This window comes from Mirounga angustirostris, unplaced genomic scaffold, assembly GCF_029215605.1.
Source record: "Mirounga angustirostris isolate CCGP_5_RB_7025 unplaced genomic scaffold, mMirAng1.0.hap1 SCAF_2, whole genome shotgun sequence".
Classification (NCBI taxonomy): domain Eukaryota; kingdom Metazoa; phylum Chordata; class Mammalia; order Carnivora; family Phocidae; genus Mirounga; species Mirounga angustirostris.
In genome coordinates, this window is record NW_026991710.1 from 21846073 (window position 1) to 21868377 (window position 22305).

General features: G+C 37.8%; 1 protein-coding gene across 5 annotated transcripts in view; it reads left to right on the top strand.

Annotated features, from left to right (window-relative positions):
- Positions 1-22290, top strand: part of STIM2 (stromal interaction molecule 2) — a 145778-nt gene extending 123488 nt beyond the window's left edge. For 4 of the 5 annotated variants that reach the window (XM_064584354.1, XM_054508975.2, XM_064584353.1 and 1 more), the window contains exons 6-13: positions 1999-2176; positions 2926-3103; positions 8298-8465; positions 8731-8754; positions 9165-9265; positions 9489-9727; positions 15742-16024; positions 20633-22290. In XM_064584354.1, coding sequence (XP_064440424.1) covers positions 1999-2176; positions 2926-3103; positions 8298-8465; positions 8731-8754; positions 9165-9265; positions 9489-9727; positions 15742-16024; positions 20633-21110 — 1649 coding nt within the window. In that variant the 3' untranslated portion in view covers positions 21111-22290. The remainder of the gene's footprint in view (positions 1-1998; positions 2177-2925; positions 3104-8297; positions 8466-8730; positions 8755-9164; positions 9266-9488; positions 9728-15741; positions 16025-20632) is intronic. The other variant, XM_045881358.3, reaches the window with a different exon arrangement.
- The last annotated feature ends 15 nt before the right edge of the window (positions 22291-22305 follow it).

Sequence of the window (22305 nt, forward strand, 5' to 3'; positions counted from 1 at the left end):
TGGATAGATTCCATGGCTGTACTGGTGGTTCTTTTTGGCTCAGGCTTGAGAGCAGCTGGTGAAACAGCTGGAACACTCCGCTTTGTGAGAGGTGGTGGAAATGCACTGCTGTTGGAAATTACAAACCCTAGGAAGCAGAACCCTCCTGACATGCCGGGCATTCCACACAGATGACACCCTGAGTTTCCTACTGAATCTCTTGGGGGTTGTCTTCCGTGAGATTCTGATTTTTTCATGGGGATGATTGGTGAAAATAGGAATTAAGCTCTAAAACTTGCCTCTCTGTACAACTTGGTCAGGGATATTTATATTTTATTAATCTGGGAACAAATCACCCTCTAAGCCAAAACAGTATTTTATTATCATTTGAAAAGAAACCAAACTAGTCTCAAAGAATGTTGAAAACAAATGTTTTAATAAACCAGTGAAGAAGTTAATGATGCATTACGTTTTTAATGTGTTTGTCTTAGAATTGTTATTTGAGTGAATGAGCCCTGCAGTTGGAATACGGGCTTTAGATTTATAACAAACTAACATTATAAAATGAACAGAGATATATTTTAAAGGAGTTTTCACTGAAATCTTTTTCAGTTTGTGGTAATTATTTTAGAGTTTGGGACTTGTCCGCCTATTTATTGTCATTTCTGGTGATTCTGTTTTGCCTGAACAGGGCTCATATTTGAACTAGAACTCGAGCTGAACTTCTCAGTCTGAGGCAGAAATAAAAATAAATCCTTTTGAGACTTTAGCATTCTGCAATGCATCTGTTTCACTGTAGGTGTGCGCTCTGGAAATATGCAGCCCCGAGGGTCTCTGGCCTGGAGCATGCTGTTCATCACACTGTGTAAACATACACGAACCCGAGGAAGCGCAGGAACTTGTCCTGTCTGTAGAGCTCCTTATTTCATCACACATGCAATATATCTTCCTGCTGGAGGCCTGGGCGGTTAGGTCGTTTTCCACTGTAAACTATGTCTCTTTGGAGCAACGAATACATTATATTGTATTAGTTATCTTTGTGTATCCTTCCAGAGAGCCCTCTGAAAATTAGTGTGTATGAAGAGTCAGGGATAAACTAGGAAATTATTTAACTAGTGATTTCTGTGTTTTGTATCACTGAAGACAGTGGGCCCTGGCTCCTTACTCCTTACTTTAGAAACAGTGCTGGAAATTACTGACCTGCCTGGTGGTAAAGAAGGTGATCTGTTCTTTCCTTCTAGTAGCCCAGATTTCTCTGGCAAATAGCCACCTAAAGCATGACTTGTTATGATCCTGTAACTCCGGCTTTCTCAACCTTGGCACTTCATGTTTTGGGCTGGATAATTCTCTGTTACTGGCAGAAGCAGGGCTGGAAAGTGATTGTCTTGTGTGTTATTGGATATTTAGGAACATCCCTAGCCTCTCCCCACTAGACACCAGTAACAACTTCCCCATCCACTTTACACCTTCCCAACTGTGACAAGCAAAAATTGTCAAATGTCCACTGTGGGGGGGATATCACCCGCAGTTGAGAATCATTGACTAATCTTAGTTACATGACTACTTGCTTGGGGAAAATGTTCTTCTGGTGAACGATTAGGCTTCCACTGTATGTATCAAAGCCTGAAAGCTCCCTAACTAGACTGAAGGAAAGCAGTTGGGGTGATAGTAGTGGTACTCTCCTTTATGCCTCCTTTTACCCCACAGAGAACGTGACTGGAGGTGCTGTTGGCTTTTTCACAGCTCCCCAGGACTTTTGTTACTATTTCCTATACCAGCAGGGGTGGGGTACATGCATGTGGGTTTATCTGTGCCCTCTGGTAGTTCTAGTGTATCAGACTGTCATAAGCACTTTGATTAGTTGAAGAAAGAATTTTTAAAAGGCTAGAGCTTGTTTATGGGAGGGACATTTTCACATTTGTTTGTTTTTAGATACCTACTACTTTAAAAAAAAATGCTTCTATGTATTGAGATTCTGTTATCAAAGATTAATTTAATCATCTGTAATTTTCTTCGTAGGCCCGCCTCATAACTGGATGAAGGATTTTATTCTCACAGTTTCTATAGTAATTGGTGTTGGAGGGTGCTGGTTTGCTTACACACAGAATAAGACATCAAAAGAACATGTCGCAAAAATGATGAAAGACTTAGAGAGTCTACAAACTGCAGAGCAAAGCCTAATGGACTTACAAGAGAGGTGAATAAGTTTAAAAAGCTACAAGTCTTATTATTTATATAGTCAAATACGGTTTGTGAAAATGTAATACGGGCCTGGGCTTACACACTTTTACTTAGTTTGTTACACACATCAGTAATGTCTGTACACTTCATTTCATATAGTTAGAAAAGTTATATTGTCCTAATTACAGATTTATATTAAAGGTATGCACTAGGGAATAAGCAGATCAGTGGAAATAAATCAGATATAGGTGGAATGATATGTGTAGTTAAGTTTTATTTATTTTTTATTTTTATTTTTTTTTTTTTAAAGATTTTATTTATTTATCTGAGAGAGAATGGGAGACAGAAAGCATGAGAGGGGGAGGATCAGAGGGAGAAGCAGACTCCCCGCCGAGCAGGGAGCCCGATGCGGGACTCGATCCCGGGACTCCAGGATCATGACCTGAGCCGAAGGCAGTCGCTTAACCAACTGAGCCACCCAGGCGCCCTAAGTTTTATTTTTAACATGATTTAGATAATAAAGAATTACTTAAGAGTCTGTTTGCTGAAGAGTGATTCCCTGCTAACTGTATTTTCAGCTCAGGATTACCCATATAGATGTATAGTGGGCTGCCTGCTAGTTTTGGTATTCACATGTAAGATTAATAGAAAATACTCTGATTTTGGGTGGGAACATGTATTCTGCTGCTTGATACGTATTTATTCGTGAAAAAATGAAACTTTGGAAATTTTGGTGAGGAATTTTCATTTTTATCCTTCTGTAAGGCTTGAAAAGGCACAGGAAGAAAATAGAAATGTTGCTGTAGAAAAGCAAAATCTAGAGCGCAAAATGATGGATGAAATCAATTATGCAAAGGAAGAGGCCTGTCGGCTGAGAGAGCTAAGGGAAGGAGCCGAATGTGAGCTGAGTAGACGGCAATATGCAGAGCAGGAATTGGAGCAGGTATTTACATCCCATGAAAAGTATTTGTTAGGGCAATGGTAGCACCACTCTGAGGAGTTGTTTTTTTTGAGTGTTCTTTCTTTCTTTCTTTCTTTTTTATTTTATTATGTTATGTTAATCACCATACAATACAACATTGGTTTTTGATGTGGTGATCCACAATCCACTGTTTTCATATAACACCCAGTGCTCCATGCAGTATGTGCCCTCCTTATACCCATCACCGGGCTAACCCATGCCCCGCCCCCCTCCACCCCCCCGCTCCCCTCTAGAACCCTCAGTTTGTTTCTTAGAGTCCATCGTCTCTCATGGTTCATCACTGGGGGGTTGTTTTGTTTTTGTTTATAGTCTTCTACATTTAGTGGCATTGTATATTACTCCTTAGTTAATAAAAGAATTATTTGTTCATATTATTAGCATTGATCAAAGCCCATATAGCAAAATGACAAAGTAATAATTTAAAAATAAAGTTACCATCATGTTCACTCACTCATGAAATCTTATCCCATGCCATGTTAATTATCTCCAGTGAATTTAAGGTGTTTAACATCTGTGATATGTTTCAGTTTGCAGCTATAACCTAGTAAAGTATATCTAATGTTAAACCTCTCTGCAAAGGTAAAGAATCTCTATTATACATTTGAATCCTGTTAAATGGCTTTAGAACATAATCTGCTAAAAATTCTGAAGTTGTCTACAGATGCCTTTCCAGTATCTCCTGCTACCATGTGGTTACTCAAGATGGAATAAAAGCCTTCAGGCATAGCACAGTCCTTCAAGAAGGGGGGGTCAGAATTTAATTGTAGGCAGATCTTTTGGTTTTCTATTCTTGCTATAAAAAATTACCACTAACTTCGTAGCTTAAAACAACACACATTTATTATCTTACAGTTCTTAAGGCAGAGTTTAAAATAGGTTCACAGGGCTGCATTCCTCTGGAGGCTCTGGGGAGGATCTGTTTCCTTGCCTTTTTCAGCTTCCAGAGGCTGCCTGCATTTCTTGGCTCGTGGCCCCTTCCTTCATCTTCAAAACACGTCACTCCAACCTCTGTTTCTGTGGTCTCGTCTCCTTCTTCTTACTTCTACCCTTTCTTTTCTGATAAAGAAACTGTGAGCAAGAAGGCTTGCCCAAGATCAGAGTGCCTCAGTTGTAAAGCAGGGCCAAGAACCGTGGTGTTCTGTCTGCCACTTTGCTTTGCGCACCTGCTGCCTTCTCAGCCAGGTGCTAAATAAGGAGTAAGAATTATGTGAGGAATGCATTTCAGTTTCAGCTCATGAGGAAATGTTCATTGTGCGTTACTGTTTCCTTCAGGATGGTCGTTTTTGGTAGGATTTGTCTGCCTGAACGCAGCCATCTCTTCTGTTCATGGCTAGCTGTTGTTTCCCTGATACCCCTGGCATCTGTTTGTTGGATCTTTTCCCTGTAAGGAGTTTGTTCTCTTATGTTAACTCCTACATGTATTTTATGGTCAGGTCCTATTTACCTGACAAACCTTATCTGTACAGAATGTAGTAAGGAACCAGGGAGTTAACAGGGAAAAAAAAAAAGAAAGAAAGAGAGAGAGAGAGAAAGAGAGAAAGAAAGAGAGAGAGAGAGAAAGAGAGAGAGAGAGAGAGAAAGAGAGAGAGAGAGAGAAAGAAGGAAGGAAGGAAGAAAGAAAGAAAGAAGAAAGAAAGAAAGAAAGAAAGAAAGAAAGAAAGAAAGAAAGAAAGAAAGAGAAAGAAAGAAAAAGGCTTAGCCAAAATTATAGTGTGTCCAAGAATTAGATATTATGCCTTTATTCCTGTGAGAACTCACTGCCTTTTCCCACCAAGACTTCTGACTCTTGGGTTTGTTCCCAGTACTAAACTAAACAGCTTGTAGCTATTTTTCTGCACTTTATAGGTTAGAAAGAACAAATCAGAAAGCAATAGTGGTAATTTGTCTACAGAGACATAAACTGATAGCAGAATTTTACAGGTGACCTCGTCACAGTGAGGGAGAAGACACCCTACAAAAAGGATTCCCAAATCACAAACATTCTAATTTGAAATTTTTGGCAGAAAGGCATTGCACACCACAGTAGACCTTAGGATCACCACGATATGTCCCAGTACAGATGTAATAATCCTAATGAGATCCTGAGTCAGTAAGGGGTGGTTTAAAGGAGTTAAGTGGGTGTTTAAAAAGAACTCTGTCCAACATGTTTATAGTAATAAGAAACACAGTTTTAATGATTGCGTACTGTGTGCCAGAAGTTTATGCTATGCACATTATGGGTAGTTTGCTCATAAATTTTAATCCTCACGATAAATAGATATTATCCTCATTATAGATGAGATGTGCAGAGAGGTTAAATAAGTTGCCTGAATTCACACAGCTCTTCCATGGCAAAGGCAAGGTTTTGTGTGTCTTATTCCAAAGTCCATGTTTTCCCATACTGCTATTAAAAGTTTTGTTTCTAGAAGTAAATTTCACTGGGAAGCTAATTTATGTATAATGTCATATAATCTACAGTTCCACGTAGTTTGAAGTATTACTATAGCTTGTCTGAGAGGTAATCAGCTTCTCAGAATTATAAGTCAGGAGTATCTGGCACATATATAGTGGTGCTATTTTTCCCTAAGACAAAAACTTTGGGGTGAATAATAGTACTGCTTCATATTTTGTATGGTTTAAATACTTTTCACATAAATTATTTTGTTCTTAAAGTTTCAGGAAGACCAAAGTCAGGACAAGTCATAGTATATGTCTGTTCTACGTGAGACAATAAACCTCAGCTCAGAAAGTGAAGAAGTGGTGAAGGTCACAAGGGTAATAATCATAAAGTTGGGTCTAGAGCCATGTTTTCAGATATTTAGGGTGTTTTTTTGTATACCATGTTTTTACTTATTGCTGCTTTATTCCTGAGACACAAATATTGTGTAAATAATTATATTTGTAAACAGTTTAATAATTCATCATTTGCAAAAGCTTTTAATTACTCATTTTTTTCTGCATCCATTCCTCTGTAAATAACAGTGTAATTCGAACTAAGGATTAGAATTTAGGTCAGATGATAAACTTATGAATAATAGCAGAGAAAATAGTTAAAATAGTTGCTGTTATTGGAAAGTCACAATTTCCAAAATTTTGAAACATTATTTGACAGTCAATGAAAACAGTGTTCAGCCTCAGTTAATGGTAGAAGTATACCAGTTCTGTGTTAAAGATTTTATTTATTTGACAGAGAGAGATACAGCGAGAGAGGGAACACAAGCAGGGGGAGTGGGAGAGGGAGAGGCAGGCTTCCCGCAGAGCGGGGAGCCCGATGTGGGGCTCGATCCCAGGACCCTGGGATCATGACCTGAGCTGAAGGCAGACGCTTAACAACTGAGCCACCCAGGCGCCCCACCAGTTCTGTGTTAAATGTGTTCATTGAGTTCTTTTAGGGGAAATAAATATATCTACATAATAAGGAAAATCTTTATGATTAAAGAGAAAAACTTGAGTGAAATTTGAAATAGATTCTCGGTTAAGTTCCTTGACAATGAAAATTGTATAGAAATTTTAGCTTTAAGATCTTGTGAGAAAGAGGGCCTGCTGAGCTATACTTTATAGTGTTGTATGGAACTCCATGTCATAGGACCTGACCTCAGATTCTCTCTTCCTGAAAGATTAGCAGGGGCGCCACACAGCTTAGCCAGCCATTTTATTAAACACAGTACTGTCCCAAGCGCTTTGCACAGTTTAATGTGTCAGGCACATGTTGCTTAGGATTTGTTTTTAGTGAGTACGTAAGTAAGTGAGTAAGTAAGTAAGTCAGCGATCTTACCCTTACTTTTAATGTCTGTACTTAGTGTCCCGTTGTGATTTTTTTTTTTCTTTTAATTTTGGAGTTTTAAAAAAATACTTCTCAAACATAATTTTCTTTCTACAGTATCTGACAACTGTTCTATTTCTTATCAGAAGAAACTTGTGTATAGTACTCTTATTAGTTTATTCTGGCACACAATACAGTTTATTTAAATAAGTTGTGTTTGTTCAGATCAAACATTCTTCTGCACGTGAGTTTAAGAGTGGAGTTTTTAGTTACTTTACTTAGCTTGGAGGAAAATAATTTGCAGGTATGGTGCTCCAGAAGCAGGAGGCTCCACAGTGCCTTCGTGACTTTGTCTGGAGGTCTTGAGTGTGTGTTCATAATTCCTTATATTCCATCACGTATCTTTACACATCTTTAGCTTGACCTCTTGCTAGTTTTTAAGTGAATCTTATCTAGAATGGATTGTCTCTTCTTTCTGTGTTCTTTTCTTAGGCTTTCTTTAAGAGTTTTTTCCTTAGCATTTAATACCAGCTGATGCACTAAGCATTTTAGTTTTCTAACTATTTATTGTCTGGCTCCCCTAAAGGGCAGCTCGAAGGAAGACTTTGACATCCTGACACTGAAGCCTATGCATAGTTTCTCATGGAAAAATCAAGTAGAGTCTCACTCAGAATCTATTTTCTTGAAATTTACACATGGTCTGCAAATGCTGATTTATCTACTTTCTGGTATGTTAGAAGCAGTGAATTAAGTAGAGTGGGTGAAACAGACTGTAACAGACAGATGTGCTTATAACAGTGAGAAATAACTAACCATAAAGAAGATGTCATAAAAAACTTCAAAAAACACTATCATTACTCTAAAAAGTGAATGTATAGTTAAATGGCTTACAGTAATGTCTCCTGGGAATAGTAGAAGGGGTAGTAGGGCAGATATTCACGATATTTTGGATACTTCTTTATATTCTACTCCATGAACAAAAAAATACATTATGAGAAGAATGTAATCCGTTTTAGTTTGTATGTGTCTGGAATTTTCTTCTGTCCATCGAGTCTGGCTGTTAAAAACTAAATAATGCAACTTAAGATATATGTAAGCCCCTTCTACCCTTTGGGCTTTACAGCTTTGCTTTGTGGGTTAAGATGCACTTGAAAGCTTCAGCTCTAGTTTTAATGTTAGAAGTATATTTTTATACTTTGTGATTTTAAAATACAAGGAACATAATTAAAATTGCTTTTTCTCTTAATTTTGGTGAAATCTTAATTTCTTAAGATGTATCTTAATTTAAATATCTTTTTTAAAAAAACAAATTTCTCTCTCTTTCTGTCTCCCATCTCCATCTTCCCCCCAACCTTCTCTTCATCCCTTCTGTTCCCTCTCCCCACTCCTCTTTTCCTTCTCCCTCCCTTCCAGGTTCGAATGGCTCTAAAAAAGGCTGAAAAAGAATTTGAACTCCGAAGCAGCTGGTCTGTTCCAGATGCACTTCAAAAATGGCTTCAGTTAACACATGAAGTAGAAGTACAGTACTACAATATTAAAAGACAAAATGCTGAAATGCAATTAGCTATTGCTAAGGATGAGGTACTCTATTATATTTCAAAACCTAATAAATTTCTAAAGAGATTAACCAATTGGGATACAAAGGTCTGAATAAAAATTGTATTATTCTAGCTTCTTTTTGTGAATTGGAACTTACTACATAAATTGACTCTTGTAGTCCTAGGCTGTAGAGTAAAATTACCTTATTTAGAGAAGTGTATACCTTTCAGAATGACCTTAGTGTCATTTAAAAATCATCCCTATTATCATTGTCATAAATGTTTTATACAGAGCTTTTCTCCTTTAGGTTGCTGCTTCATACCTGATTCAGGTTAGTAGTTACTAGAAATTAATGTCTGACTCTTATTAAATTGTGTGAAATGAGATTAAGTTTTAATCTGATTTCTAGCAAAAAAAAAAGCTCAGTTCACTCACTAACACCTCATTGCAGTAAGATATGATTAATGTTATTTTGTTAGTTTTAATAGAAGATTAGGTCTTTCTGAACCATCAAAATAAGAGAAAAATTCTCCAGAACAAAGTTTTGAATTGTATTGATTGGTTTAGGAAAGCATGCTTTCTCCCTCATCTGTTTTCTTTTTTGGAAATTAGGGCTTTATTTTGGCTAATATAATTCTCCATTGATTTCATGATTATTAATATATTCAAAACAAACTTCATTAGTATGTGTGTGTTTTTTTTTCAAACCTACCCTTATTTTTTCTCTCCTTGGGTTTCTAGGCAGAGAAAATTAAAAAGAAAAGAAGCACGGTCTTTGGGACTCTGCATGTTGCGCATAGCTCCTCCCTAGATGAGGTAGATCACAAAATTCTGGAAGCAAAGTAAGAATGTTATTTTAGCTATCAGTTTATCTGTATTGTATTGAAATGTGTAATTTATAAGCAGTTTATATCTTAATTTGTCATTTAAGCATGTGTAATTACATAACCTATACGAATTTTAAGAATGGGTAATTGCCACGGTCTGTTCATGTAGCTGCCCTGTTTTAGTGCCATATTAAAGATTCTTTGATGCAACAAGTAATTCCTACATTGGCTTTTCCAGGAAAGCGCTCTCTGAGTTGACAACTTGTTTACGAGAACGACTTTTTCGCTGGCAACAGATTGAGAAGATCTGTGGCTTTCAGATAGCCCATAACTCGGGACTCCCCAGCTTGACCTCTTCCCTGTATTCTGATCACAGCTGGGTGGTGATGCCCAGAGTCTCCATTCCCCCCTATCCAATTGCTGGAGGAGTTGATGATTTAGATGAAGACACACCCCCAATAGTGTCACAGTTTCCTGGTAAGTGGTGAGTTCAAAAAAGAGAGTTGGTACAGTTTTTAAAGTAACTTTCTACATGCCTTTTATTAATCATTGACTTTGAAACCTATAATAAAAACTTTGTTCATTCGTTATATTCTCTTTTTTCCATTTGTGGTTAATAATTTGTCTTTACTATGTGAGAAGAATATATCAGGTGCGTGTCTGTATACATACACATAGAGTAACGCATCATACATGCTAGATATTGTATGAATGAAGTGCCGAGCTTTGAGGGTAAATATCCTTTTAAATGGCAGCTTAATCTATAGTAGAGAGTAAAAATTAGGGGAAGATCTTGGTGCCACTGACTAACCAACTATGTGACTATGAGCCAGTCTGTGATTTATTTGAAGTTCAGTTACCATTCCCAATGGGCATGGGGTTTTTGTTTTGCTTTTCCAGTTCTCTATCCTTAGAGTTTATCCTGCTGTGTTTTAACTCATGAAGCACTGGCTCAGTTTACTTTTAAACAGAATTAAACTGTGCTTGTGTTTAGAAAAACCTTTTGTTGTTGTTGCTAGAAAGTAGAGCTCCTCCCAAAGGTGGTTTTAAAATGTACAATTTTCTTATGTTGCCTTGTTTATGCTATAAACATAAAACATAAAATAAGCATACATGTAAAATATGTAAAAACAATATGTAAAAATTAAACATAAAAATTCCTTGAAGTCTTACATTGTAAAGAATATGTTTTGGTAGGAAGGTAAAATTTAAATATTTTAGATTTTGTTAACTGGTTTTAGAATTTATTAATAAGTATGTGGACTTTTTCAAAGTTAGAAATCATTTGAAAAACTTTTCATCCTTGTTATTGCCTGGCTGATTCGCTTTCCCAATCTTTGTGACCTTTTTGAAACTGTAGATAGAACAAGATTCCAAAGAATGGAAAGCAGAATGTAATAATTGATTGGTTGAAAACTTAGATAGAAATTTCAGTTTTAAGACAAATCGGTCATGATATATAAACATTTTCCAGTTTGAATTTTTTTATCCTGATTACATTTTACATTACATTACATTTTTCCTGATGTTACATTTTTCCTGATGTTATGATTTACAAAGGGTTCTAATTTTTAGAACAGTTTTATGAAATAAAGCCCTAAATTTGCAAATAAATGGTAAATGACTATGCGTTTGTTTATTTCTGTGGCTGTAACTCTCTGGTTTAATGGCAGAGAGATAAGGCAAGTCAGTTGGGGAGGCACTAAACTCTTAACACAGTAGAGAAGACAGGACAGATAATAAATGCATTGAATCCTGGAATGTGTATCCTTGCTCATCTCACTTGTCCTATGCTGCAAGGTAGTTACGGTGCAAAGTTATACCTAGATCTAGGCCAGCTCTGCTCTTTGAATATTGTCAGCTTATGTTTATTTGAAATGTATGCTCTTAAGCTTGCCAAATGCAACACTGATTCATAAATATATGATTTTGTTTGAAAACTGTAGCTTTTTAAAGTCATAGTTCCTCCTTAGAATCCATAATTTTTCAGTGTCCGTATGCATGAAGATATATTCCCTAAGTTAACTAGTTCTTTTCCTTTTTTAAAAGTTCTTTTTGATGGGACAAAATATATGTGAATAATTATCTTAAGTTTTTAGTGATTGTGATATACAGAGAAATTTGAAATATGAAAAAAGTATGAGTTGATTTTAATTTAGTATGATGATTTAGTAGTTCTGTGACCAAATTTATTATCTTTGAAAAAAACTCTTGCCAAAGATTACACTTTGAGAGCTCCACCTCCACCCAGTGGCACAGCCGTGATACTCCACTCGGCTTCGCTACGAAAGCATAATTTCTAGAGCTGATAAATGAGGAACTCCTGGCAGCCAGACTAAAGTCTAGAGTAGGATGAAGGCCTCTTTATTATGTACCCTCTGAGAAGTTTTAAATTTGTACCGTGAGTATGTGTAAATTTTGTAAGTGTGAAATAGTGGCGAGGAAACATGCCTGTGGTATGTTAAGACCCAAGTAAAAGATTGTAAAACTATACAAGGAATAATATTATCTGTGTTTAATTATGTGTGAAGAAAAAGATAGGGAAAATATTATCAAAGTTTAGCTCATTGTGGGTAGGAGAAGAGATGATAGTTTTTTCCTGTTACTTTTGTAGTATCTGCTAAATATTCATAGTGAGAATGTGGTAGCAGTTTATTTAAAATTTCTTATTATAAAGTGCTCATATGTACTTAAAAGTGCTGAAAATTAAATGCTCACCTACTACAAAGATAAACGGATTTTAACATTTTGATCTATTCATCACTTTTTCTGAAATAAATTATTATACATATAGCTAAACCACGTGGCCTCGCCTTCTTACTCTTCTGAAGTTGTGTATCGTTCTAAAGCCTGTTGTACTTTTATTACTTGCAGATATATCTATAAACAATAGATATAATCGTTATTTAAAAATTTACATAAATGTTATCAAACTCTAGGCAATGTTTTGCAACTCTTTTTGCTCACAAATATGTTATAGAAATTTTCCATGTTCATATACAGCGTCATTAAATTCACTGTGTTTAATATGAGCTAACCACAGTGTATCTATTTACTCATTATAATCATAAACCACTGTTTATTAATCCATTTTTCTACTGAGATAGGCTCTTTGTACTTTCCTGCCTTTACAGACAATACTGCAGTGAGCATCCTTGCCTTACCTTTATCTCTTTGTGCATAACTTTGAGTGTTTCTCTGAGTAGACACCTAGGAAATGGATCACTTTTAGTCCTTGGGAGGGCTGTTCCTAGTCACTGCCAGGTTGCTCTCCAAATGATTGTTCATTTATATACCCACCGTTTATAAGCGTGCTTGTCTGCCCATATCCTCACCAATACTTGAAATGATCTGATTTATTTGTTTTGTAACTTGAATGGGTGTGATGTGATACCATAGGGTGATTAAAATTTTTATTTCCTTGATGACTACTGAGATGTTCCAGTTCATTTTTTGGTGTTTGTCATTCAGATTTCTTCCTCTCTGAGTTGCTCATTCCTACTATGGAATCTCTCCCAAGATTCCTTACTGATCTGGGAGAGTTGGTTTTAATATTTTCTGGTTATTTGATGCAGATAGCTTTCAGGCCTTGGCTTTTCTTTTTTACTCTGCTGTGTTACTTTCTTCTTTAATCATCTGGGTTTTTAAAAAAATGTTTCTAATGACAAATTTATGAAACTGATTTGTGCTTTTTATGTCTTTTTCAGAAGATGATAGATTGTTGTTTGCTCTCCTAAAAGTGTTTTAGATTTGCTTTAATCCCTTAGTCTTTTAATCTACCTGGAAGTTATTTTCGTTCATACTGTGAGATAGGAATCTAAATATATCTCCTGATGTATGGACAAACAGTTGCCCAGTCTCACTCCTGCTCTGCCCCTGCTGGTTTGTAACCCCACGTCTCTCTATTGGTGCACACGTGTGCCCAGGCTCTCTGTTCTGTTCCACTGGTTCCATTCTGCTTTAGTTGCTATTTATAGTTTTATAGTAAGTGTTGAGGTTTGATAGGTCTAAACCTTCCCTTATTACTCAAATTCAGAATTGCTGTTCTTGGCCAATATGAATTTTAGGATTAGCTTATGAAATTCCATGAGACGTTCCATTGAGCTTTTATTGGAATTTCTTTGAATTTATTGATATATTTGGGAAAAGTTGTTATTCATGTTTCATTCATTAGGATCTGCTTTTATGTCTTTAAAATTTTAAATTTTCTCTGTACTGTTCTTGCACATCTTTTTAAAAAAGATTAATTTCTGGATACCCTGTAGGTTTTTGTTTTTGTTTTTTTTTGTAGTTACACATTACCTCTCTTAAAAAAATTATACTTCAAATTGCTTGTTGCCGATGTAAAGGGAACTGCTGTTGACTCTGCTAAACTGATCTCACATACAGAAATACTGAATTCTCTCAGGAGTCTTTTGGATTTTTTTGTGTGTGCAATAATAATAAGTTGTTTTTTCCTTTTCAGTCCTAATGCCTTCTCCCCCCCCCCCTTTTTTTCCAGTCTAAGACCTTCAGTAAAATGTTGAGTAAAAGTGGTGATTGCAGGCAATAATGGTTGCCATTTCTGACTTTAAAGAGAAATCTCCCAATATTTCATCGTGAAATGTGATTTTTATTTATTTATTTGTTTTTTGCTCTGTGTTTTTGGTAGATTGCTTTTAAGTTAAGGAAATTAATTTTATTCCTATTTTGCTAAGAATGATTTTTCTTTTAAATCAGTGGCTATTAAGTTTTACCAAATCTTTCCTGCCTAGTTTGAGGAGATCACTTATATTATTTTTCTTTATTCTGTTGTATAAAAGCACAGTGTGTGAATGTGCTTAAAGAAGTCAAGGGATGGACAAAGTAATAATCAATGTCAGGTGCTGGCCAAAGTCAGGGAAGGATTGAGCTATCTGTTGAATTTAGCAACAAGGAAGTAGATTGTGACTTTGTTGAGAACAGTTGCAGCGAAATTGTATGTGAGCACTTTACACTTTCTTTGATGAATGAGTTAAGGTGAAGTAGTGGAGAAAGTAACAGACAAAATTCTTCATAAAAGGGAAGAGAGGTTATGTCAGTTGAAAAACAATCTGAAGACAGAGGAGGGTTTTTTGTTGCTGCTGTTGTTTATCGGTTTTTTAGGTTTATTGTTGCAACATTGATTTTTAAATGCTGTTGGGAAGTAGAAGTTGAATATAAAGGCAACAGAAGGGCTAATCAGTAGAGTTAGGTGCTTGAACTTGGGTAGAGAATAGGACAGACAAGTGGAAGGAGCAGAATGTGTGAACTAGAAAGGTAGAAACGTGGTCAGAATCTCAGTTTTCTGTCTTGATTTGTAATATCAAAAATGGAGCAATGCTGAATGACAGCAAGACAAAGTTGGAGAGTGAGTGGTGGCATAGATGTCTTGAGAAGAGGGGGAACCATGATTGGTTAAGATGTTGGAGGTCTTATTTATAAATGAGATTGCTCAAGTTTGATGATAGGTTGGGTCAATTGGTAAGGGAATGACTGGGAAGTGATGAGTGGAGTAGAGATGGTAGACCCACATTGCTTAATGGTGTGAGCTTCAGAAGGAACACATTTGTATAGAAGGGTGTAGGAATGAGGGTTTACAGAGTGTTGGGGTGTGAGAAGGCCACCAGCGTGATGTTCTGGTGCGGCAGCCGAAGTTTTCTACCGGCATGGGTCTAGACTGAGACTGGTAGCAGAAACAAGATGATCTAAGACTTCTGGTTAGTTCCATAGTAATCAGTGTTCAGGAAATAGGTTTTGGTCTGGTCGTTGCCTAACCGGCTGGGAGACACTATTTCAATGACTTGATTTAAAATTTCTTAGAGGCAGGCAAACCAGAAGAGACCCTTAATGATAGAGAACAAACCGAGGGCTGATGGAGGGAGGTGGGGGGGAGGGATGGGCTAGGTGGGTGATGGGTATGAAGGAGCGCACTTGTGACGAGCACTGGGTGTTGTCTGTCAGTGATGAATCACTAAATTCTACTCCTGAAACCAATATTACACTATATGTTAACTAACTAGAATTTAAATTGAAACTTGAAACATGAAAAAAATAAAACTTCCAAGTTCAGACAAGTCACATTGTCTCAAGAGACATCTGTTGAAAAATTCAGCGTATTTTTTTTTAGTGATAGTTTTCTTCTTTTAATGGCAAAATTCACAAAAAGTTTTGCTACAGTTCCTTAAAACTCTGCTATATTGGTTTTTAAATGTAAGGATTTATCATCTTGGGCAAATTTTCAAGGCTTTGTGGTTAGTAATGTCAGATGTGATGTTAGAGCCTCCTGGGCTTATGTTCTCTCCTGTTTATTTTCTAGACCTGTTTTCATTTTTATTCCATCTTGATTCTGTATTTGTTCTCTTTCCTGGGAAGCAGTCCAGGGGCTGGAGGACGGTGCCGTGTCCGTAGCGGCAGGTCCCTGGCGTGTGTCCCTGGGTGCCTAGGAGCAGCGCTGGTCTCACGAGCACGTGTGTGTTTCTGCTTGGTTCCAGGGGCCGTGGCCAAGCCCGCGGGGCCGCTCGCCCGAACCAGCAGCCTGTGCCGCTCCCGCCGAAGCATCGCGCCGGCCTCGCCGCAGTGTCCGCGTGCCCGGCTCCCTCCTCACACGCCGCTCCAGGCCCACGCCCGGCACCCGCAGCACCCGCAGCACCCGCAGCACCCGCAGCACTCCTTGCCTTCCCCTGACCCCGATATCCTCTCCGTGTCAAGTTGTCCTGTCCTTTATCGAAACGAGGAGGAGGAAGAGGCCATTTACTTCTCTGCTGAAAAACAGTGGTATTGGCAGCGAACCAACTGCAGTACCTGCGGGGCTGGCTGGGCGGGAGGTGGGCGTGGGTGGGGAGGGGCGACCCGCTGGATTCGGTTTCGTTCGCTGCACAACGAGTTGCCACAAACTGCATGGGTTCAAGCGACATGCCTTCGTTAGCTCTCGGTTCTCTGTGCCAAAGTCCAGGTGTGGTGTGGCCGGGTGTTCTGCACAGGGTCTCCCAAGGCTAACATCGCGGTGTTTGCCAGGCTTTGTTCTTCTCTGGAGCTTGAGGGCCACTTCAAGGCCCATTTGGCTGCGAGAGAATTCAGCTCCTGTGGTTATAGCACTGAGGTCGCGGTTTCCACACCGGCTGTCAGCCGGGGGCCCCTCCCAGTTCCTAGCGGCTGCACAATATTCCTTGCTGTCCGGGCCTCCATCTTCAAAGCCCACAGCAGAAACTGTCCCTTCTGTCAAGTCCCGTCTTTGCTTGGAATCTCTGACTTGCCCCGTCTCTAATCTCTGGACCTAACTTAAAAGGCTCACTTGGATAATAATCTCTGTATATTAAGACAGACTAGTTTGGGGCCCTAAGTACATCTGCAGACTGCCTTCAGAGCAGCATCTCTATTAGTATTTGATGGAATAACTGGGAGAATATATGTGTGTACACCAAGGCTAGAAATTGGGGGACCATCTTAGAATTCTGCCCACCACAGTGGAGGTATTTTGACATATAAGTGTTTAGAGACCACTGCATGCAACTGACTCAAGTCTCAGGACACAAATTTGTCTTATGAATAGTTTTATATGTAAAATACAAAAGCATACCTTAAATACACACAAAGAAACATTAAATATGACCGAGTTTTTACAATATTTGTTGCCACTTAGTGATTTTTTTTTCCTGTTATGTGCTAGTACTTACTAGCAAACAGGAAATATCAAATGCCAAAGATGTAAGAAAATGTAGGAATTTGTATAAGATGGGTATAGCAGCAGCGTGTTCTAGTCCAGCTTGAGGACCACCATGTTCCGTAAGAGCCATTGCAACTAAGGATCTCTCCTTCCAAACCACATTCCTCTTTAGGAGCAGTGGGGTTTCGAGTGACAGGAAAACCAACGCCGGTTTCTGACTTTGCTTACACATCGTAGCTGTGCAGCCTTGAAGTCTTCCTGTCCTCCCATGAGAAACAAAACCAAAGGGAGGGGGCTTGATGCCCTCAGTGAAATTTTGTGGCTCTTCTCTATCGTGTGATTCTTTAGTTGGCATCATCATCAAATAATTTTCATACATAATTGTTTTATCTACTAGTGAAAGTAGATTTTACAGATAGCCAAAATCATTAGAGCATATTCCCGAGGAGATAGTCCAGGGTTTGTGTCCTCGTTCCAGTTGGAGAATTGGATGCCGCTTTGCTTGGGCAGCACTTTCTGATTAGCTTTTTTGTATAACCTTTGCAATATAACTATAGTCGCCTGTAAGATAGCTTTAGTGACAGAACTAATTTTGTGTGGCTTATGGAAGTTAATAGGAAAACTCAAGAGCTCTGCTGTCCAATAGAATTTTTGCATTTGTGGAAATGTTTAGTCTTCATTTCAAATAAGAGTGTCCGAAATTCACAGCTAGCTCATAAATATGAGAATTTAGATTCAGAAAACTTTTCCTCCTCTTTAGTCTCTTACATGATGAACCACTAGAATCCTTACAAAATAGCAATAGTAGTAATATTTACTATTTACTGATCTTTTATGTTCTATGCTTTATGTACATTATACACTCATTTAAATCTTACCTTGAGTTGAGTCTTGTTACGTAGGCATTAAACTGACACGAATACACCTGTACCTCACAGTGAGAAAAAAAGAAATAGAAAAATAACATAAATAGTACACATAATTAACTTTAACATTCCAAAGAATATATGTTCTGGAAAAAAATGGGATATTTATTTAAGAGTCAGAGATTATACTATACCTACACTCCAATCTGACTAGTTCTGTGGAAGAAGCAACACTTCACAGATTATTTGTTTTGGAATTAGGATGTTAAAGGAGGAGTAATTTTAGAGATTAATCAAATTCTCTTACTTTGACAGGGAAATTGAGACCTGGTTAATTTAAATGATTTGCCCAAGGTTGTGCGGCTGATTAATGGCAGGACTAGGACAGGAAGATCTAGTTCTCCTGACTTAGATCATTATTCTTTTCACATATTATTTAGATTTTAGAGACCAGTTTTTGAAATATTTTTAACCTAGCTTAGAATTTCACACACTGAGCAGCCAAACCGCATAGCAGAGTAGAAAGTAAATTTATAAAATTTTAACTAAATCAGCTTCTGGCTCTGGAAGCTGAACAGCTTCAGGGAACAGTGATATATGCTGTGTAATTAATGGATATCCACTCCAAAAAGAAGCTAACAGAAAAGTCCCTACCAGTGACTGATATCTGAGTCATTTCTTCTTATCTGAACTTCCTCTTGTCCTCTGTTAGCACTCCCTGTTATCATATTGTAAAAGCACTTAGAAATGATGCAGCACATGTAACTGTATCATATGAAATCATCATTTAAGTCTTTATTTGCCCAGGGGATTTTGTACCTTCTGAGAGCTTATAGTGTAATAGAAACAATCTGCACATACGTGTGTGAGTGACGTACATAGGAATGATTAAATACGTTGAGTAAGATATAGATCTAAAATGAGGTATTAACATGAAATACATATCAGAAGTAATATGACTACATGAATAATGATAGTAACCACAGGTCATCCAAGGTGAGAGATCATTCAGTTCGTTTATTCTATAAATATGAACTTAGTTCCTCGCTGTATTCTGTGCACTTGCTAATAACTTGAGCTGCCAAGACAAGTGAGACAAGGTTCTGGCCTCGTTCTAGCTGGTGGATTATGATCATATGTGTCCTTGCCTTTCTCTTCTGTCTTCAGCTCTCTTCCTTCTCCCACCTTATTTCTTCTGCCAGTTACTTTTTATCTTGACTCTACTTTTTATTTCTTAATCATTTCTTTTGTAGAGGGAACAATATTTGTATCCCGTGTGGTACATACAAAAATAAGTGAGACATTATCCAAGATCTTTTCTCTTTTTCTTTTCTTTCGTCTGCTTCCCGTTCATTCACTCATTCATTCATTCATCACATATTTATTAAATACCCACCGTGAACTTACCACTCACTATTCACAGTGCAGAGAATACAGAAGTTAGTAAGACTCCCTGTCCTCATTAAGTTTTCTTTCTTCTGGAGAAACTGACTAAAAGAAGTTAATATAAAATATTGTTTTAGGTAGTGGGATGTTCTGGGATACTAACTAAAGTCAGGTAAAAAGAAAGAGAATACTGTTACGGACAGAGTGCTAAGGGAAGCGTCTCTGGAGAGAGAGCAGTTGAGCAGTGACCTGAATGATCGTGCAGTAAGCCCTGTAGAGATGGAGGGAAGGACAGTAGGAGGCAGAGGGAAGAGTAAGTGCACAGCCCTGAGGGAGTCACAGGGTTGGCGTGGGGGTGGGGGGCAAAGAGGGCAAAGAGGGGGCCGTGGTGTAATGATGCGGAAAGTGGTGGGGCCTGTGGCTGGAGCCACAGCCGTGGCCCTGATCCGACTGGGTTCCATGGACTTCGGCAAGGTCTTTGGATTTCAGCCTGATGAGGGGAGGAAGCATTGGAAAGTTTTGAGCAAGGAAATGATATGCTCCAAGTTTTTAAAAACCCCATTGCATCTGTGTAGGGAAGTAGCTTGGAGGGAGGAACAAGAAGGGAAGCAGGGAGATCAGTTAGGAAGCCCTTGCAATCACTGAGGTGACATCGCGGTAGTTCAGCAAGAGGGACGGTAGCAGTGGGGGGTGACAAGGGTTGGATTTGAGGGATAGTTTGCAGGAATGGCTGATAGCATCTACTGTTCGTGGGCCTTGAGGTTGTGAGCTTTATTTTTCTTATCCTTATCTCTTCTCTCTTTCTTGTGGAGAAAAGGGGAAATCACAAAGGAATAAACCTGTGAGAATTTATTGACTGTCTGCTTCTTAAAAAAATAGCGTGACATCACTGATTTTTGCCTCCCCCCCGCCCCACACCCAATTGTATCTCAGCTTCCTTCTCCTGTTTCTGAACTTGGGAGAACTTACATTTGAGCTTAATATATTCCTTTCTTCCTTCCTGAGGAAGCTAAATTTCATCAATTTAATAACTAAAAAATAAAGGGAGAGACAGTGACTAAAGCTCATCTTTTAAAAATATGTAATGTCAACTATGTGATTTAGAAAGAAAACTACTCAGTATTGAAACAAAACAAAGTAGCTGAGATGAAAAAAAATCTGTAAACGTTAAACATTTCATTTCTCTGACAATTGAAGAAAGATGTAACATGATTTGTTTCTTAGATTGGAAGATTTCATTATTAATAGTGTATGTTAAATATTAAACATTGAGTTTTGATAAGTTATATTATTTAAAATAGTAATCTAATTTTGTCAGAATGTGTGTAGAATTTTAGTATTTCTCCCTTTTACATTTTGATAGGTTAAAAAAATAGAAGTTGTTTTAGTTAAAATTAGTGAGCATGTTTGCTGGTAGTGTTAGAAAATATTGATTTAAAATTTTACCTTTGTCTCTGTCTCATCCAGGGAAGTGCCAGACACGGCCTCCGAATGTGACTCCTTAAATTCTTCCATTGGAAGGAAACAGTCTCCTCCTTCAAGCCTTGAGATATACCAAACATTGTCTCCTCGAAAAATATCAAGAGATGAGCTCTCTCTAGAGGATTCATCCCGAGGAGATTCACCCATAACTGCAGATATCTCTCGGGGTTCTCCTGATTGTGTAGGTCTGACAGAAACGAAGAGTATGATCTTCAGTCCTGCCAGCAAAGTGTACAATGGCATCTTAGAGAAATCCTGTAGCATGAACCAGCTTTCTAGCGGCATCCCGGTGCCTAAATCTCGCCACACGTCCTGTTCCTCCACCAGCAACGACAGTAAACCCATTCAGGAAGCCCCACATGTTGCCAGGATAAGCAGCATCCCGCACGATCTTTGTCATAATGGAGAGAAAAGCAAAAAGCCATCAAAAATTAAAAGCCTTTTTAAGAAGAAATCTAAGTGAACTGGCTGACATGATGGAATTTATTCAAGTGGCATCTTTGAACTTTTATCTCCTGTCCTCCACCCCCCCTTTTTTGTTTTAATTTTAGGGCTGTAACTCCAGTGGGGCTTCCCAGACTGGGCGCCGTAGTGGAATGTCCCAAGGACAACTGTCTACTGTCTGCTTATTTAAATGACTAATCATTTCGTCAAGCCAGTTATTACTGAAAAATCATTAAGAGATGAGACAGTTTACAGTCATTTCTGCCTATTTATTTCTGCTTTGTTATTAGTGATGTATATACAACATTTTGTTGAAAGCCACTATGGACTTACAAGCTTTAATGGACTAGTAAGCCAGCATGGGCTTGCAAAAATTTCTTGTTTACCACACCATCTTCTTATCTTTCCACAGAGCAATTTACATCCTGGACTAAATGACTTAAAGTAAAACTAATTGCACTACCGTTTTCCAGACTGGAAAAAAAAAAATCTCTGCAAGTGAAACTGTATAGAGTTTATAAAATGACTATGGATAGGGGACTGTTTTCACTTTTAGATCAAAAAGGGTTTTTAAGTAGAACCTAGGGTTTCTAATTGACTTGATTTCTGGAAATGAAAACCCACGCTTTTATTATGGGAAGCTTCTTTAAATGCATTTAATATTATAAAGTTTCAAGTCCTGCTGTAAAGATCATGTTGTTTTGTTTTTCCCAGGGCTTTCACTGTGATTTACTGCATTGCAGGCTGTATGATAAAATATAAATAATTTAAGGAGAGAAGGCTCTTGATTGCTTACGCACGTGGAAGAGTTGAAACTTGATTGAAGGACTTACATTCACAAGCTTAAACTGAGGTCGGGGACGTGGGGATTCAGGCTCTTGTTTACAGACTTTGAATAACAGCAAAGAAGTTATGGTTTGTGAAGAATTTGTACTGTGGAACAGATAATAAATTGGAGACATTATTGTGTGGGACTGTGTTGACTTTTGTTGATAACACTCCACTAAAAACACTATACGTTTTCTGGAGAGCTAAGTGAGCTGTTTTGTTGCTTAATTGCACTATAAGAAATAGTGATGTTTTGGAAGTTGTCAACAAATTTCTTTCCATTTTATATTGTTTGTCATATTTTTATGTAGTTTGAAATGTTTAAATGTTCTAATATCAAGATTAACAAATATAAATTTATGGTGCATTTAGATTGTGTTGTATTA